General features: G+C 40.9%; 2 protein-coding genes across 4 annotated transcripts in view; one reads left to right on the top strand and one right to left on the bottom strand.

Annotated features, from left to right (window-relative positions):
• Positions 1-36: 36 nt before the first annotated feature.
• rtkn2 (rhotekin 2) lies at positions 37-12,216 on the bottom strand. The gene is made up of 12 exons (XM_034100033.2): positions 12,081-12,216; positions 10,081-10,277; positions 8,931-8,989; positions 8,736-8,789; positions 8,506-8,623; positions 7,960-8,160; positions 6,412-6,506; positions 5,488-5,594; positions 4,787-4,918; positions 4,357-4,525; positions 3,537-3,644; positions 37-3,171 (listed from the first exon to the last, which is right to left on the bottom strand). The coding sequence occupies exons 1-12, from the start codon at positions 12,213-12,215 to the stop codon at positions 2,483-2,485; spliced, it is 2,064 nt and encodes a 687-aa protein (XP_033955924.1). The 5' UTR covers position 12,216; the 3' UTR covers positions 37-2,482.
• A 2,573-nt stretch (positions 12,217-14,789) lies between these two features.
• cep170aa (centrosomal protein 170Aa) overlaps positions 14,790-18,719 on the top strand; it is a 52,526-nt gene continuing 48,596 nt past the window's right edge. For all 3 annotated transcript variants that reach the window (XM_071205567.1, XM_071205568.1, XM_071205566.1), the window contains exon 1: positions 14,790-14,934. The gene's annotated coding sequence lies outside the window, so the exon portion shown is untranslated. The remainder of the gene's footprint in view (positions 14,935-18,719) is intronic.

Raw genomic sequence — 18,719 nt, 5'->3', positions numbered from 1 at the left:
GAAGCTCAGCAGAAAATAAAAGCAGCCTCACCAGGGTAGAATGTAGCCAGTTTTATTGCAGATCAGCATTAATAACAAAGAACAGCTATCTTGCAAGACATCACTGAACAGAGTGAGACAAATTGCACCTTTAGAGAAACAAAGAGATACAATATTATTTTCCATTGCACGAAACACAAATCACTCGGCACAAGATTAATACATCTCTACTTACTAGTACATAAACAAGGTGCTATTTTCTATATAATTAATATGCTAAGTAACATTGAGATGACGTGTAATAATTATTGTAGAAACAGATTACAGAACAAAACTATTGAAATGCATATTGTAAAAACAGTGTAAATTAATATAAAATTGGCTCCATCACAATGTTCAGTCTTGGTTTAGTCATATAGCATTTGTACATCACATGCTCTCCCTCAAGCTTAGTATCCACATGGGCAACATCACCATGGCTACAGCTAATCTGAAAAGCCACACAGACATGTTATCTTATCACCATAACTGTCAGTTACATTGGCTTGTAATTTAATGTTCTTTCGTCTCATGCTTGATCTAACTGAAGAGGGCCAAGATGTTCGGAGACGATGCAGGAAGTGTAGTATAATATATTAGTGAGGATTCTAGATGTGATCACACGGCATAAGGTTTACAAAAAACAATGCTATCCGGTTTATCCCAAAAGCCATCTCGTTTCCCCAGGTATTTACAGAACATCAAAGTGAGTAATGTCTTGGTTAGAAACACCACGCCTGGAAAGCATTTTTAACACACTGCTAATATTGAACAGCTTCCTCTTTTGTACAATCCATTCTTGGATATTTCAGAGATTAAACTAAATCCTCCTTCCGCCCAATCTACACCTCCCCCTCTTGATTAAACTGAATTTCAGAGGGTGAGATAAAAAAACAATGGAATGTAGCTTTCACAATACATCTTCATCTGGCCATTTCCGAGAAGTAGCTAAACCTAATGTTTTGTACAGTATGTAATTAAGAAGAGCATTCCTCAACATGTGACCGTTAAGTGGTTGAAATGTTTAGTGGCTAGCCGTATTGGCTGTGTTCAAAAACACAAGGGCATTCATAATTTAGACCACTCAAAAGACCCATTCATTCGATGATGTTGTCTCTTTTATAGGCTGCCGTGTTAAATGGTGTTGGACATACTGCGTAGCCACTGAAAACCAGGGTCACTTATTAAGACCTCTGGGAAATGGACCCGTCACATTAGTGCTTGCAATTGCTCCTAAAATCCTGTTCCCTTGAAAACCGCTATAGTGGTCATAAAGTTGTCACAGTAAGTGGAATAAGTCAATACATCCAAAAAGGAATGACTGTTTCACATTTGGTCAATGGATCAATTCCAATTTGAGTGCTTTCACTAAAGCTCTTTCTTCAGTCCACGTTCCAGTGGCAGCGCTGAGGAATAAGCCTTACCATTTGAGTGGGATTGATGACGGCAGTGCTCGAGCCAACACGCAGCTTTCAATTCCATCTGTGGGTCAGCTGCAGATGAGAGAGTGTATACATGGAGAGTGGAGCTGGGGATGTATCAATACCAAATTGAAATTGTGATACGAGTTGTCAACTGGGATTCGGGACGTCCCCCCCCGCCCCTGTGGTTAAAGCAACAGCTCGACATTGTGAGAATTAATGAGAAGGTCTATACCACTCGTTTATCAATCAGTGTTATATGAATCTGAGCTGGGAGACGGTTAGCTTAGCTTAGCATAACACCTGAAATTAAGATAGCGTGTATCTGTTCATAGGTAAGACTTTCTACCAACCAGGAGCTGCACAGTTCACCATTGAACTCCATCTTGTTTATTTAACAAGTGTGTCGGACTATTTCTTTGCTCGGAGTCTTATCTAACCCACTCCAGTAAGTCACCGGTCCCAACAAAGAATGAATCATGCTGCAGTTTCACCCTGTTTTAGACGTTATGATCATCTACACTTGCTAATCTCCTATTTAGTGTAAATATATAAGAGTGGTATTGATGGGCATCTCGTTCTGCAATTGAGCTCATTTTCCACACAGGGAAAAGGGCCCCAGGAGAGCCCAATTATCACATTATCACGGGGCAATTTTGGCGCAGTGGGTTAGATAATTGGTCATCAGGGCGTTGGTGAACTCCAGTTCGAAACCCGCCTCGGCCGCCACCGCGTCAGGCCGGTGTGTCCTTGGGCAAGACACTTCACCCGAATTTGCTCCTGTGGGTAGTGTCCACAGTAATGACTCTTACATGTCTAATATGTGTAATTGTAAAGCGCTTGAAGCACCTGCAAAAGCAGTCTAATAAAAAAATGAGATTTATTATTATTATTATTGCTATTGAGGTATCCTGGTATATATTGTGATTTATTTGTTATAAATAAGAATGAGCTCAGGTGAAATGCCGTCCCTGTCGTTTTGGTTATTTGTATTAGTAGTAAGGTAAGGTAGGGTTCATTCTGGCTATTGCCAAAGGTTGACGTTACAAGGCTTTAAAGTTCATCCTCTCTCTGAACGACTTCCTCAGTTTGCTCCTGGTTGCAGGAACAGGACCGTAGCTGGGTCTGAGGAAGGCGTGTTCCCCGGCAGCCTCAGCGTGCTGGGGGTGGTGTTGCTCCAGCTGCTGGAGAGGAGGCGGCGCACCGTGCGGCTGTACGTCCAGGACGCCCAGTGGAGCGTGTTTCCGACTTTGGGCTCCGGCTCCTCCGGCGTTGCTGCGCTGGAGCTGCTGGATGATGGCAGAGAATTTGGCATCCAGAGATGGCCTCCCAGTTTTGGACCTGGTGGTCGGGCGTGAAGTGCCGGAGTTCTCCTTCTCCGGGTGGTAGGGAGGTGGAGCGTGATGGAGAGAGGGAGGCAGGGGAGGTCTGGCAGGGCGGCTGGCAGTAGCCGGAGGTTTCCTGTCAGAGGGGGGGGGCGGGGCCCGGCGCTTCTTGGTGGATGTTTGGATGGAGGTAGAGCTGGTGTTGGGGCTCGCACAAGGGGTGGAGCTTTTGCTCTGGGACAGAACACCCTTCTGCACCACCATCGAATTGGTCCCTTCGAACAGAGTGGACCAATTAGGCGCTTCCTTCTCCTCCTCAGGACCAATAAGAAAGCGGCCATCGGTCTGCTCTATCTTGTTGTGGATCATGTCTGTGATGCTCTCAAACTTTCCGGGTGAATGTATACCTGCACGACAAACACAACGAGAGAACAAGTAAGTAACATCAGATAGGGCACATTTTAAATGGATGTTTCCTTGTTCCTGTTTGATTAAAGAGCAGAGGGGAAATAGTAACCTTTTATAATTAACACATCTGCACAAAAAACAATTATTTAATTTGCACGTAAAAGGCTTTTATTTACATGTCACAGCTGAAAACTATCGTGCACGGTTAATGGAACATATTTATTCCACTCAGGAGTGCAATTTGTTTCGAGCACTTGCATCATATCTTCTTTAAATAGATACATACACATTGTGCAAAGCAGTCAGCGAGTCATCAACCTTTGTCTAACTCACTTCACCCACTCGCCCCAATTACTCTACTCACTGAGGTCGTTGTAAACAGAGTCGGCCTGCTTGGTGAGGAAGAGTGATGGTTTCCGTGGTGACGTGACCTCGATCTTCATTAGCTGGTTGCAGCAGTGCAGCCACTGGCCTGGTTTTAAACAAAGAGAGGCATAAGAGACACAGATAAAGGTCGTATTGTCTTTTCTTCTCTAAGTGGAGTTCAGCTAAATATAAGTGTTCCACAAGCTGACTGACGTACCATCGCACAAACAACACACACAACCATTTTGAGAAACACTCCTGCTCTGTACACACATGTAATTAATCGAAACTTTACTTTTATACATCCACGCCAGGGTTTTCGTTAGCCGGTAATTACCAGTTTTTAGCTGGTAAAATAAAAGAGAGAGAGAGAGAGAGAGAGAGAGAGAGAGAGAGAGAAAAAGAGAGGATCCGTTTCTCCCGTGTTATTTTTACGTTAAAGTACATTATTCAAAAGTTTACATTATCTACTACAAGTAGTTTGTTTGAATGTAATAATTATGTTGTTTGTGGAATCATTTATTGAAAAATGAATCTGAACTTTTCGATCTGTTCGATTATAAACTGAAGCAATATGAAAATGGCTCCCATTAACTGAGTTTTAAACATCAGCATATCCGGTCCTAGTCCGGTGATTACCTGCTAACGGAAACTTTGCTATACCATTGTTATTATTATTATTATTAAAACATGACCGGTAAGTTTCAAATGTGTCCGGTAAAATTAATTATTTCCGGACATTTGACCGGCAAGATAAAATCCCTGCGGAAACCCTGCTCCACGCATCTTTGCACATGTTTCCAGAGAAACACACTCACCCTGGTCGTAGAGGTGCTGGTGCAGGGCGTCCAGCCAGTCCTCCAGCTCCTCTCTGGTTTCCGTGGTGAAGACGATGGTCTCAGAGCCCTCTGGTGAGGGGTTGCTGATGGACAGGCTCCTGGACTTATGTCCTGATGACTCTTTTTCCATCACACGGACTCGAGTGTCCTGCAGAAACATCACAGAAAACATTGATAAGCTGAAGATGAGTTCCACGGTGATCAAATAAGGGTTATTTGAAATACTTATTCAGCAGCAAAATGCCAACGTTGCAAGCAGGATCTCTGTAAGTAGCGTGGCATTTTATATTTTGGTTGTTCTGCAAATGTTAGGGGAATCTCTGAACTGAGATTTGAATCAGTGTCTGAATGTGGTGGAGGTATATTTGAATTCAAGCATCATCCTAACCCTGAAAATACCATGTCTTACCTTGTTAACGGGCACTTTGAGAGAGGGCTGCACTTTAGCATCAATTTCTTCCGGGGTGAAGTAACAGGACAGAACCCCAGCACTGAGGACACAGTAGAGGCTGCAGCAGCGGTACATCCCCTCCACACTTAGCTGAAAATCGCCAGAGAAACAAAAAGTATTAAAGAAACTGAAATATTAACCCAGGAACCAGCTATCAAGCTCAGGGTTCATACACTTTTTCACCAATGACTTCTCCATGACCTTTACCTCATTTTCCATGACAAAAACAATTACTCTTTCTCAGCGGTACCACTGAAAATGGTTTATTTTAACATGGAAAAGGAAAATAAGGTCTGCGTATAAAACATGTTGTGCCTATCTAAAACAAATCAAATAGTAGGCTTACTAGCTTCTACACGCTAAAGCAACTAAAATCTCTCACCAACAAAATACCTCGTCAGTTAAATGCCATTTTACGTTCATTACTATACGATACAGTATTTATCATCATTATAGTATTACTATTTCGGCGATTAGATAAAATATAAATTATATTTGATGCAACTTTAGTTACATTTCCATGACTTTTCCAAAACTTTGGGAAATATATTGTTTTCCATAACTTTTCAGGGCCTGGAATTAGCATTTTGAATTTCCATGACGTTTCCAGGTTTTTAATGACCGTAAGAAGAACCCTGCAAGCTAACAAGTAAATATACCTTCTGGTCTAGGTAGCCGCTCATCATGCTCTGTGTCATGCAGGAAGGCTGGGCCACCACCCGGCAGCAGAGGTTGCCATAAAGTGGAAGCCATGACGACGACTCGTCTGTGGGAATGACAAGCAGCATAGGTAATACAATCGATATGTTAATCCTAATAAAATACTACATGTATTTTGTAAAGAACAAAGGTAGAATAGTTCAAATCTTGAGTGAAAATGTAAAACCACATGATTAAATTACTTTTAGCGTTAAATGTGAAACAGACGAAAGGCTGACGTGTTTTCCTGTCACATCATTTCTTGTTATAAGAGCATTTACTATACCCTAGGGCTGCTCAATTAATCGTATTTAAATCACAATTACGATTTTGGCTTGCAACAATTATGAAAACAACATAATCGAAATAAAACGATTATTTATTTATTTGTATTTATTAAAAAAAATTTTTTATTTTTTTTTCAGTTGAATTATACTTCAAGTTCAGGGTAATCAACGGTTAAAAACACACTGTTCAACATTTCTTTTAAATGGATAATCGTTTTTAATAATCGTGATATCAATGATTGACTCAAATAATCGAGATTATGATTTTTGCCATAATCGAGCAGCCCTACTATACCTTATAAAATACACAGTGGATCTGAAAACCACATCATATCAAAGGTTTACCCCTGAAATGACAGCTCGATAATTAAAACCTGCCTCTGCACCAACTTAACCACTTAACCACTCACGTCACGCAACGGAAGAAAAGTGATCCAACGTGAACCTCAATAATAGGTTATTTGTTTAATTTTTGTTTTTCATTTTAATGGGGTTGAATTATTGTATTACTGCTTCCGAAATGATTCAAATCAGGGACTTAAAAGCGTAATCCCTTAATAACCCCAGATATTAAATGTCTGTGCGTTTGCTTCTTACCGCCTTGGAGGACGATGAGGGAGTGCGACTGGAAGCTGCCTTCAGCGTCAGGCAGACACAGCGTGGTGTAGGCCAGCAGGCTGTACTTGGCTCCACTGGTAAACATACAAACATATATACAGAGTTTGTACAAAGATTCTTGCAGCCTGTACAGCCTCCAGCATTTTGATCTAAAGAATGATCTCCTTCTTCAAAGCCCCTCACAGTCCCAGTGTTTCCCCTCCCACTGAACAGGTGCCGTGCATCACTTACAGATGTTCAGTTTGGGAGATTCCCTTGATATATAAAAGCTGCAAAGCATGCTTTTCCTCGCGGATATTTCAATAGCATAGTTGAAATGTATGGGCTCAGAACAGTCTCATCATACACACATGCACACAGAAGGATTCACACTTGTGTTTTTCAATGCACACACAAATGTGTTCCGTTTCATATTCATGTAAATAAAATCCAGAATACAGAAAAAAGTTTTACATGTGTATTTTTTATCCTCACATATTTGTTTTCCGTTTAAAACCTCTGCACCTGCAAACACAAACCGCTTTCTGTGCATGGATCGCTGTGCATTCGTGTGTGGGTTTTTTGAGACTCCCCTGACGGTCAGCCGATTCGTACTTGTAATTTTTTCTATCTATAGCCAATCAGATGTCTCCTCAATTCTAAGCCAATCACATGAGCGCGCCCCCACGAGGGTAGATTTATTGCGTTCATGACGTAGCGCTTCATGTACGCATTTTGCGCAGTCCGGAGCTGACAGGTCCATGGCGCTAATCTCAGGACACCTCAGGGGGGGGAGCCCCGCCGGTCATTATCGGCCGATATTCACTCTTAATAGTTTGATCGGTGCTCTCTATAAAGGCCGATCAGGAGAGCTGGATCTGATCGATATGGACATAAACGCGAGAGAGATCAGATCAGTTGCTGAGTCTGACGGAGACACGCAGCTCTGCATGATCACCTGATGCTCCGCCATCTGTTTAGCGAGCTGACCGGACAGCGCAAAATGCGTACATGAAGCGCTACGTCATGAACGCAATAAATCATACCCTCGTGGGGGCGCGCTCATGTGTGGCTTAGAATGAAGGAGACATCTGATTGGCTATAGATAGAAATTACAAGTACGAATCGGCTGAGCGTCAGGGGAGTCTCAAAAAACCCACGCACGAATGCACAGCGATCCGTGCACAGAAAGCGGCTTGTTTGCAGGTTCAGAGGTTTTAAACGGAAAACAAATGTGTTTTCTGTATTTGGATTTTATTTACATGTATATGAAACGGAACACATTTGTGTGTGCATTGAAAAACACAAGTGTGAATCCTTCTGTGTGCATGTGTGTATCATGAGACTGTTCTGAGCCCACAGAAACTGGCACAAAAAAAGTCAGTTAAAGGCCAACGTAATTATGTTCATAACCAAAATATGGGGCGGTTTTGGCGCAGTGGCGAGCGTTGATCACCAGATCAAGGGGCGTTGGTGAACTCCAGTTCGAAATCTTAAAAAGGAAGCCAAGAGTCTGTAAAAGGTTTTATGGGATAGCACAGTACATACGGGGGAATGGGGTTGTACTGCAGGAAGGTGTCAGGGTCGGGGCTGTCCAGCAGAGGGCAGAGCTTCTTCCCAGCTGTCTTTCCAAAGGAGCTGCGGAGCTTCTTGGCCAGTTTCTTTGGCGTATTCACCATGGTGAGCTCATCCTCCAGGGCACAGCTCCACAGCTCCACCTTCAGCTCAAACTGAGGATCTGCATCTTTACTGGGAGAAGACAGAGACATTTCAAATAAGAAAACAAACATTAAAATGTAGATAAAGCATGTTAATTTTTAGGATGAAAATCAAACCTAATGGCATCACTTAAGACTCATAAATAATACATGTTATTGCCCAGTAATTGTAGCCAGTATTATCCCTGCAACAGATAGCAAGAAAAAACTAAAACATATATTTTGAAATTCAAGAACAACTAGCAGCCACATGTCCTGAATATTTACGTCTTCCTCCAGCATTGTAAAGCAGCTCGTAAAGGAAGTTTCCAAAGGTAAGTACAGCTGAACAAGGTGTATTAATACTGTGTTTTGAATATGTAAAGTAAGAACTCACAAGACAGTGACTCCCTCAAAGCAGATGTCAGTGACTGATCTGTCCACCACTATCATTTCTGTGGCAAACACCTCTGAGCCCATCTGCATCAGACAGAACAACGCCACTCGACGGGAGCCTGATAAACAGAAGGGATGTATGTGTGTGTTAGTGCAGCAAGTATCCACAGATTAACACGAGGCTTAACAGAACAGGGGGATTGGATGTTGGCAAAACAAAGACAAACGTACTCCCTCTGTTGTTAAAGTAGGCTGAATCCCTCCACATCAAAGGAAGGCGCAGCCCTGAATCAGCAGAGGATAAAGTGAATAAACGAAGCATGTCGTTTTAAAAGTTAATTTGTTCTATATACATTTTTTTGTGATTTTTCCTGCACACAGACTCTCCCGATTTAAATGACCTTGCACAAAGGGGAGCAATCTTACCAGACATTGCAATTGTCCCATTGCAGGGCACACGGGCATCTGAAACTGGATCTGAAAATCTGGGGGAAAAAACAAAAAGTACCATTATAATTGATCACAGCATAAGTCAATAGATGAGAGTAACACATGCGTCACTTCCGGATAAAAAGTACGGCTCCGCCCACTTTTGGGGGAAAACAAAGCTGTTATTTTGAATGGCGGTCAATGTAAATTCTGAAGTTTTTGCCAATCCGATCGGAAATGTAAGAAAACCGTGGATTTTTGGATCTTCAAAGAGCCCGGTTACGATGGCCAGACAGGCAAACAATTACATTAAATCATTTGAAATCAATCTGACTTGATATATGGTTAAATATAGCAGTAGGCTATCGATGTCCATGGATGAGAGTAACATCTACGTCACTTTACGGCCCCGCCCACTTTTGGGGGAAACCAACGGTGTCATTTGAATGGCGATCGAGCCTGAAGCCACAGAGCTCTTCTGTTACCGTCCTTTCTTCTTAGAGGAAGTACAGAAACACTGAACTCTGGATTTGTTTTAATGTTCGAGGTCAATAAACGACACAGCAGCTTGTTGGCGTGATAAAACTATTATGTTCCGCCTCGCTCATGAGAGTAACAGCCGGCGAAATTACAGCCTCGCCTACTGATTTTAATTTAACCATATATCGAGCCCGATCGTCGATTTCAAAAGATTTAATGTAATCGTTTGCCTGACTGGCCATCGTAATCGGGCTCTTTGAAGATCCAAAAATCCACGGTTTTCTTAAATGTCTGATCGGATTGGCCAAAACTTCAGAATTTGTATTGACCGCCATTCAAAATAACAGCGTTGTTTTCCCCCAAAAGTGGGCGGGGCCGTCATTTTCGCCCGGAAGTGACGTGGGTGTTACTCTCATCTATACATTACATTTTAAAACCCTCTTTTCAGAACCGACTTGTGGATTACTTAAGTCCTTGCTTGTATTTTTCACTAATTTCCCTCTCAGTTTATTTCTCCATTGAAGTTCAGATTTCTAAATATATTACAGTCCGATCTATGTCTTTATTTTTTGATAGTGTATGCTGAAACTGAACTCCAGGGATTGCAACTAAAAAACTTGAATTGAATCTTTATACTTGTGGAAACAGTAATCCCCCAATTCCCTACCTCATGGCTCCCCCCATGTCCTGCTCCCCTTTCTTCCTCTGCAGCTGTGAGACATAAGCCTTGATCCTGGCGTTACAGGTCAGCAGGTTCTTGGAGGCGTTGAGAACCTGTTCTCTCTTACTGCAGGCGAGAAGCAGCTTGTAGGCTCCCTCCCGCATTCGCATCTCAAAGTCAAGCTTCTCTTGGATGTTGGTGTTCTTCATGGACAAAACAAATAGAGGAGAAAGTTCAATCAAGGATCCATCAAACAACATGCTATTAAGAGACAGACGACATGAGTTAGAGGAACGTAGCCCTTGAATGTTGTTTGGCAAGAGAGAAACGTCCCTTCAAGTGTCAAAGGTTTTATATAACTCACAGTAATGCGCAAACATGTCATATACACAAACAAGAACTCGTAAAGACTGCAACCTCTTTCAGGTTCTACGGTGCACGTAACCTTGTGAGAGGAGTTGTTTTGTTGGCACAGACGGCACAGTGATTTGCGGCACTAAACAAATGTGCACTGTCTTACTGGCCCAATCAGAGCTTTCAGAGTTCATTGTGAAAGACAGATATACGACAACTAAATAATACAATGCGTTCAGGGAATGTGATCTTCTCACGTTGCTTGAAGCTATCCCTACAATCCATTTGACAATGATACACTGATATATAAAGCTGTCAAACTTGTGGCAGTGAAGCCAACATCTCTTCATCACTCAAGAGCAACTATTTCTGGCAGAGTATAAGGTTAAATGATGCATGTAGAAGGGAAGAAGAGTGTTTAGTTTCATGATATGCTAGATAGAGGGAGACACTAACAATGAGTATGTATGTGATGTATGTGGATCATATGGATGGCAATGATGAAGAATGTAAATATATGAATGGCATGTTACAAGGAAAGAGTGGCAGGAAAATATATCACTTTAGTTAAACTAGGTGTACACTAAATGGAGTATGATGATGTTTTTTATTTGTATAATCTGGTCTACATAATTCTTATTTCAAAATACCATCTTTATCATTTGGTAAGGTAATTCGGTCTTGATGGGTTTTAAAATAATCAAGTTCCGATGCACGTTTTTAAGGAGGCAAACACCATCTTTCTCCATAGGACATCTAAAATATGCACCTGTAGCTTCTTAGAAACCAACAACAAGTTAACATCCTCTACTATGTACTGAGGGTCATTTAGAAGGCATCGTCTCATGCTTTTTGTTATGAAATGACATTAGTTTGAGCTGTGTTAGAGCAAAGAGAAGAGCACCTTTTGTGCACAACATTAGACAATGCAGAGTGCACATGGGTCTGGTTTCAGGGAACAGAAAACGTTAAAAGGGGAGGCTCCCCTGTGAGACAATGATGACTGCTGTGCTGGCCCGTCAAACCAGCTTTGTCCCAGTGAACTGAAACAGTGGGCGATGGTGACATTTAGGGATGATTTTCCAGTACTGGTTAATTTATAATGAGCAAAACATTCCGGTCTAAACATAACGTAAAATACAATTCGGCTATCAATTTGAAAACAGCAAAACATAATTTGGGATTCATAATTTGATTTATTTTATCGAAAATATTTCACATTATTGCTTCACTAAATGAGATGAAATGATTTACAAAATAATGTAATATAATGTTTGTTTTTTGTTTTCTGAGTTCTGTTCATTGTGCACTCAGTTTTGAATTAATGTATGTCTTTTTCTAATGTTTTGGATTAATTGCTCAATAAAGTTGGGTAAAAAAATAGTGTGTGATAGTGTGTAACCTATGCTTGAGGAAAACGATAGAACATTTAAATCGTTTTTTTAAAGTTATTTAAGCACAGCCAACCAAAAAGCTAGTTATATAGTTATTACTGAAGCAGTCTAAGCAAAAATGACCCGCATATATTAACCTGTTAACGTTAGTTTTGGTGCACTTTGGACCCCCTGTAACCGAAATGTCACTTTGATTCAGTGTTGACGGCTTAACAAAAAATGCCACTCTATAAACGTTATCCCTTCGGCCCTACATACCTCAGTTTGCAGGAATAATGTACTCTGTCGTATTTTCTTCCGTTTAATCTCCATAGCCACAGCGGAACCGGCCGATAACACTGACCTGGAGCTACCGTTTCGTTTGGAGGTTTGAACATCCCGCTGGTCGTCCATGTTTCCGTCTGTTCGCTAGCAACAGTAGCATGAGCGCATTCCTGCTCCAACTGCCGACGCCCCTCCAACAGACAGGGGAGCTCGATTTGCGACACGTCTTCTACCGCTATGAGGACATTATCAGATAAATACCAAGTAAGTGCTACAAAAGTTACATTTATATACACTGATTACAAGTATTTGAACTATTTTGGTGAGTTTAAATGTAATACGGATTAAATGATGCATTACCCATGATGTTTAAACAAAAATTACGTTAACGTCTAATAAGTACACATCAGATCTTAAAAAAGAGACCCAAATGTCAATGCAGAATTTAATGTAATCGTGGTGGTAAAAACACGGAATTAGCAAAAATTGCAACATGTTATAAAATTGCACAGCTCAGATTAATTTCGAAAATAAGTAGAAAACAACGCTCCATCTTTCCAACCGGCACGTCCGAGGACTTAAATTGAGTGCACTTACGTTGACAGGGAGCCAACGTCATTACGTCACTGCGCCAGACGAATGACAGGAATACAACGTTTTCGATTTTGAATTGTTTAGGATGTTAAAAAAAAGCAGAACTAATCTAAATGTGTAATACATCTTCGGGATCATGACAAACGTGTTATTCTTAGTTTCATGGTACTGGTTTTCCTAAGTATGCTGCCTGTATTTAACGTTACATGCAAAGAAAAAAATACACCTGCACATCTTTTCATTAAGCCGTCTCTCTTCAGATGTCATTGGGTTTCATTATGTATTTGCATAACATATTTAAAAACAGCAACATAGAGTATAATTTGTAATAGTGATATAAAAATCCATGCAAATAATAAATAAAAATAGTATTGAAGGGGTGGCTTCTATGTTCTTGTTTTGCAACATCCTAATTTTGCTTAATAGTTTCTGTAGTTGTTTGGTTCCAGCCAGGGCATCTTCGTCCATTTACGCTGTGCATCATGCACCAGGCACTGCCTTTAATAATATAATATTGCCAGCTGCGCAGCCCAGCTGATGGTACGGTAAAATGAAGACCCTGAAACGTGACCCGGGAGTCCAGGAAACCCGCCCACCCGGTTCTGGCTGCCATGCTTCTGGTCGAGTTGGAAGCATCCATGGTTGGAAGTGTAGACGCAGGCGCTTCCAGGATGAACTGAGTCAAGCTTGCCCTGCTAGCCAGACACATAAACATAAATCCCGGAAATGCGAAAACTGCTTTCAAAATAAACTGCTTGCTTGGTTAAAAATGAGACAAGATGCATATTTATTCGCCATATCCGGTCTTTACAGTGATGCCATCTACTTTGACATATGTAGGGCATTGTCTTGGCCAAAAGCTTTAGTCTGCAGCTTGTATTCATTGTTTATAATGTATCATGGTAGGAAGTATTGCAGCTGAAGCTCACACTAACTTGGCATATTTCCCTTTTAATATGGTATTACAAATGAATTCAGGTTGACATATTTTCTTAGGGGTTCATGGTAACATTAACACACTTTGTACATTATTGCATTTATGGCAAAATATGTCTATTGATTTTAAATGATATCTCTTATAAAGTTTGCATTTTTTTTATTGTGGGAAGTTGAACCACATGTTTGCTAAATCACATGATACATTGTGCATATGGTTGCATATGCAAAGGGGAACTTTCAGTCTCAATATAAATGAATGCACATCGTTTTTTGAACCCAAACATTTGTTTTACAATTAAATATTTTTTGTTTTAAATATATGTAATAGAAATCCAAAAACTAGTACTACCAACGGGTGATGAGTCGGCCTTCATAGAATATAATAGCAATCATAGTTTTCCTACAATATATCAAATAATAGAAAATGTGATCACCTAATTGTGTGAGATATGGGTCCCATCTATCCCAGAAGGCATCACCTTTGTCTTTTTCTAGTCTTAAACGTCATACATTCCAAACATTGAACTTTTTAAATTATGACTACCCATTGGCAAACGTGGGAGCTAAGTACATTTATTCAAGTACTGTAGCTACTCACTTCAATTTTGAAATACAGTACTTTAATTGAATTTCCATTTTATGCTACTTTGTACTTCTACTCCACTACAATTCAGAGGTAAATGGTGTACTTTTACTCCACTACATGTACCTTACTACTTGAGTAACATTTTGAATACAGGACTTTTACTTATAACAGAGTATTACTCAAGTACAATATCTGAGTACTTCTTCCACCTCTGCCCATTGTGAGGCTCTTTACAAAGTCATCGCTTTGTTATGACTCACTGTCATAAGGATTACAAATATATATTGGTCATTTTTGGGTAATTCAGAGTTCATATTCTCCATGTAAAAGGAAAGACAGGTGACATTTACACCATCACTTACAACCTATAGCATGTATCTCTGTTTTGACGTTTGCTTTGGTGTTATACAACATCGAAGTTCCTCCACAGTTGTGAGGCTGTGGTAGAGATTTGTGTTTTGTTTATAACCCTGTCCATTCCTAATTTTTTATTTATTTTGAAAGGTGTTACCGGAAGTGATTGGCACCTCCGCCACTTTGACGCGTCTTTCAGGATGTTGGTCCGCTCGCCGCTTCTTCACGAAGCGTATCGCTGAGCAACGCAGGGAGATAAGGCCGACGCACAGAGCCAGACGAGCTGCAGCAGCAGGGCTGGGCTCCTCTCACACACACACGCGCACACACACACACACACACCTTCAACTGAAACACACAGCAGAAAGGAAAAGGGTAAGTGAGCTGTTGACTTCACTTTTATTTATCGAACTGTAGCTAACGGTGGGCTTTACGCGAGGTGGTCGACCGTTATAAGTTGGAGAAAAAATCCAGAAAGAGTAGGTTTTCGGCTTTTGTGCTGTCCCGTCTATTGATGTCCATTTGGGGTTTTCCATGTTAATACACAATAACTGTCTGAAGCAGATGTTGGAGCTTCTTACAATTAAAACAATAAACATAGATTCAGTTTGAATGTCTGCAATGTAATAAACAGTTAGGGCATTACTCGTTTATAGTCTGACTCCCTGCTGGCTAACTGGATGGCTACTGTTGTCGGCAGCAGCAGCATGACCAGTCTGCCCTGCTCCGCCTTTGTAAAAAAACACACAGCCTCGCCACTTTTATGCCTTTATAAAAACACCGGGCAGGCACGTTTGCCGTCTATGCTACTGTGAGACGGTATTGAGTTGTTGTTTTTCTATTGGTGGCATCCTTCTATAAAAAGCACGGAGGCTACCGAGACAGGATGCACACCAATGAAGGTCGGTTACAGTGAACGCTTTGTGGATACGTATTAACCACGGGCTCCTCTTTGAGGCTATTAATGTTGTCTGGAGGGTTTATTATACAAGTAAGAAGGTGTTTCACAATTGTAATGTAGCTGCAGAGTGTTCTTCGATGCTGGACCCCCCTCCTCTTCTTCTTCTGTGAGGGGGCTTTGTTTTCGTGGGGCAGATGTAGCCGGCCTGCATGCATCCGCTTCCTTTGTGTTGAGTTTGATTTAGCTGTCATCCTCACACAAGACGTACAAACTTGGGGGAAAAGCTAAAAGACGTGCTTCATATCTGAATTACAGTTTCTTCAATTACACATTCTAAAATAACAGTACGAAGTGTTTTTTGTGCCTTTTACAGACAATTGTATGCACATCTTAATTGAGTTATTATTGTCTTATCATCAGGCTTAACATACTTTTAAATGCATGGTAATGTCTGCTAAAATGCTTGAAGAGGCATGGCAAATAACAAAGTTACACAGCTGTTCAAAGCATTTGAAAGCGTTTTATTCTTCAGTATTTCTCTTTATTGCATCTATAAATGTTAAAGGTACTAGAAGTGTGCACTCCAAGTCTGAGTTTTTGAAACAGTTACACTATGGGCTGCATGTCAGTGAGTCTTGTCTCCTCCTTCTTCAGCTGTACACATTCAAATGTCTTGGGTTTGAGCCATAGAATGTGCAGATAATACCAACCAGTCCAGCGCCACTCCATTTCTTTTCTTCCATTCACTCTGCCATTTCCCGCCTCCTCCCTGTCCTCTTCTCCTGCAGATGTGGACGCTGGCAAGCTTGTTGGCACCACAGGCAGTTGCATTTTTAAAAACTGTGTCAGTGTCACAGGACGGTTGCTGCACTCTGTCCTAGCTAGACTGCAGCAACGTCCTAGCTAGACTGCAGCACAGCCTGCCTCCATACATGTCCCTTTACACAGCTACAGTGCAGATAACATTGACAACCATGCTAATAGGTCATACTTTGACTATGACCTTTGAGTAGACAAAATAAGTTCAATACCACTTTTAATCCTTTAAATCCTTTTCCAGAATCACCGTACTTTAAGTGTTTCCTGTTCAGTATCAGTATGTTCAGCAATGTGCAATTATGTTGACATAATGTTTCCTTCAATAATATGACCGTTTTTTCATTTCTAGCCTTTAGTTGGGTTTGAGGAGAGTGTTGTTTGTCCTCCCCACGGCCATTGTGTATAGTAGGAAGTTTAGGAAGTGAGTTCATTTTACTTCAGTGTTCAGGGAGTGCTATTTGTGACTGAAACAACCTAGCCTGGAACTTAATTCTATCATCTAATCCATTCTGTTTAACTTGTTTTAAACCGTTTTTTGTACCAGGGTTACTGTGGCTAAAAATAGCAGTGAATCTCACTTCTGTACTCTGCCAGAGGAGAAACGTTCAAAGGGTTATGAGAGTCAAATAGATTTGCCTGGTGAAGCTCCGGCTTGTGTGCAGAGTCACAGAGAGAAACAAGGCAGGGGAGCAGATGGAGAGAGAATAGCAGAAAACAAGAAAAACGCATGAAGTAACTGATATAACAATCATCAGCCTCCACCCTTGTTATGGAACATGATGGGTGTGTCTGCTTTCTTTCCTGCATTCAGTTAATTTCTAAAAACGAAAAGTAAAATAGAGTGACCTTCGCAGCTGGTTTGGGGTGTACCATGCTCCCCTCTGACCCCCTTCTGGTGTTTTGTGCTTCTTTCCACTGCAGATATTGATCTTGTATTTGGGCTGTTTCCATTCCCATCTGTCTCCTTCTGAATGTCCTGTTATGCTAGCGTTGATATTTTGATGTCCTTCTAAGTGCCAGTATGGGTTTCACTATTTGTGTCTACTTCTCCAGCTATTGCTATGGGCAATACATTCTGTTGTCATAATCATTGTGGCAGGGTTGGCCAAATACTAATGTTCCTGTTAAAGAGCCATGGGTCAGTCATTATCTGCTCAGCAGGGGCCAAGCACTCAGCAGAGCAGACCTGCACTATACCTGACACACTGTGTGCTTTGGCTCCTATTGGTGCATTATACAGGGATGTATTCATTTATATCAGAATGATTAAAGACAGAATGAAAAGTCAAACTTTAAAACCTTTTTGTTTGCCAAAGTTTAGTGTGTTTAATCACCATATATATCACATCAGTTATTATTGAATAAGTTGAATATTGTATACACTATTGCGATAATAATAATAATTTTTTTTTCAACAATTGTTTCATCTATAAAATGTCAGAACATTTGGAAATATGCTCACTTTCAGCAGAAACAGTCCACAGATAACCAAAATGCCCGATAGAAAGCCGAGAATAGTAGCAGATCCTCATAAATATTTCCATTTTTATTTCTTTATTTAACCTTTATTTTGTACAGGTAACCTCATTGAGACACAACGTCTCATTCTCAAGGGAAATCGGGTTAAAATTGTACTTAATTTATATTAATTAACTGATGTCTACTAGTATAATAACACTTTTATTGCACTAACACTTTAGTTAAATAAAGCCTCCATTCATATAGGACATCTTTTCATTTGCCCTTGAGACCACTTTTCTGAAAAATACTGCACACGCTTTGTGGAATGAATTACACGCGCTAAAAAAGGCTGCAGAAAAGGCTGCAGGGCATGTGCTTCGTTTATTCTCTTGGATTATTAATAATCAGTTTTTTATGATCTCTTTATCAGTACGCTTGTTCGCAGGGCTGGTTTCCCCCGTTTCAAATCCTCAACTACTTTCTCAGATAACGCTGAAGGGTGTGATGATATGTTTTAAACTGCATGCCGTACAGTAATATCTGTGAAATGTCTATATGTAGGTCTGTAGGTCATGGGGGACATGGGGGACATGGGGGTCACTGAGCATGTGGTGGGGTTCGGTCTTACAGCCAGGCGTGTGCTGGGTTGTTTATGGTAATAACAATGAAGCAGGCTGGAGGGATGCTGGCTAAATGGAGTTGTTTGCTTGTTTGTTCCTCTCGCCAACTGATCATGTGATCAGGCGGCTGCTCTTCTGCACCATATGGTCTTTTCTGCTGCATGGGATTTTTTCATGGTGCGTGTAAAAGCCACATTAACACACATAAAGCCACACATACACATGCGCAGTTAAGTTTCTGCAGATTTCACGGGCTACACTGACACCATATTGATTTATTATCTTCCCACATGTGGTGCTGCCGTTAAGAGATACATGCTGCTCTTCAGTTTTGAGATGTATACACCTATTCATAATAT

This window comes from Pseudochaenichthys georgianus, chromosome 15, assembly GCF_902827115.2.
Source record: "Pseudochaenichthys georgianus chromosome 15, fPseGeo1.2, whole genome shotgun sequence".
Classification (NCBI taxonomy): Eukaryota; Metazoa; Chordata; class Actinopteri; order Perciformes; family Channichthyidae; genus Pseudochaenichthys; species Pseudochaenichthys georgianus.
The sequence above is the reverse complement of the archived record's forward strand: the minus strand, read 5'-3'. Positions and strand labels throughout refer to the sequence as shown.

Coding starts and splice junctions, on each gene's coding strand:
- rtkn2 (XM_034100033.2), bottom strand. CDS start 12,215: ATGGACGACCAGCGGGATGTTCAAACCTCCAAACGAAACGGTAGCTCC. Junction 8,624..8,735: donor CTACTTTAACAACAGAGGGA/GTACGTTTGTCT, acceptor TCTGTTTATCAG/GCTCCCGTCGAGTGGCGTTG. Junction 5,595..6,411: donor CCTCATCGTCCTCCAAGGCG/GTAAGAAGCAAA, acceptor TCATTCCCACAG/ACGAGTCGTCGTCATGGCTT.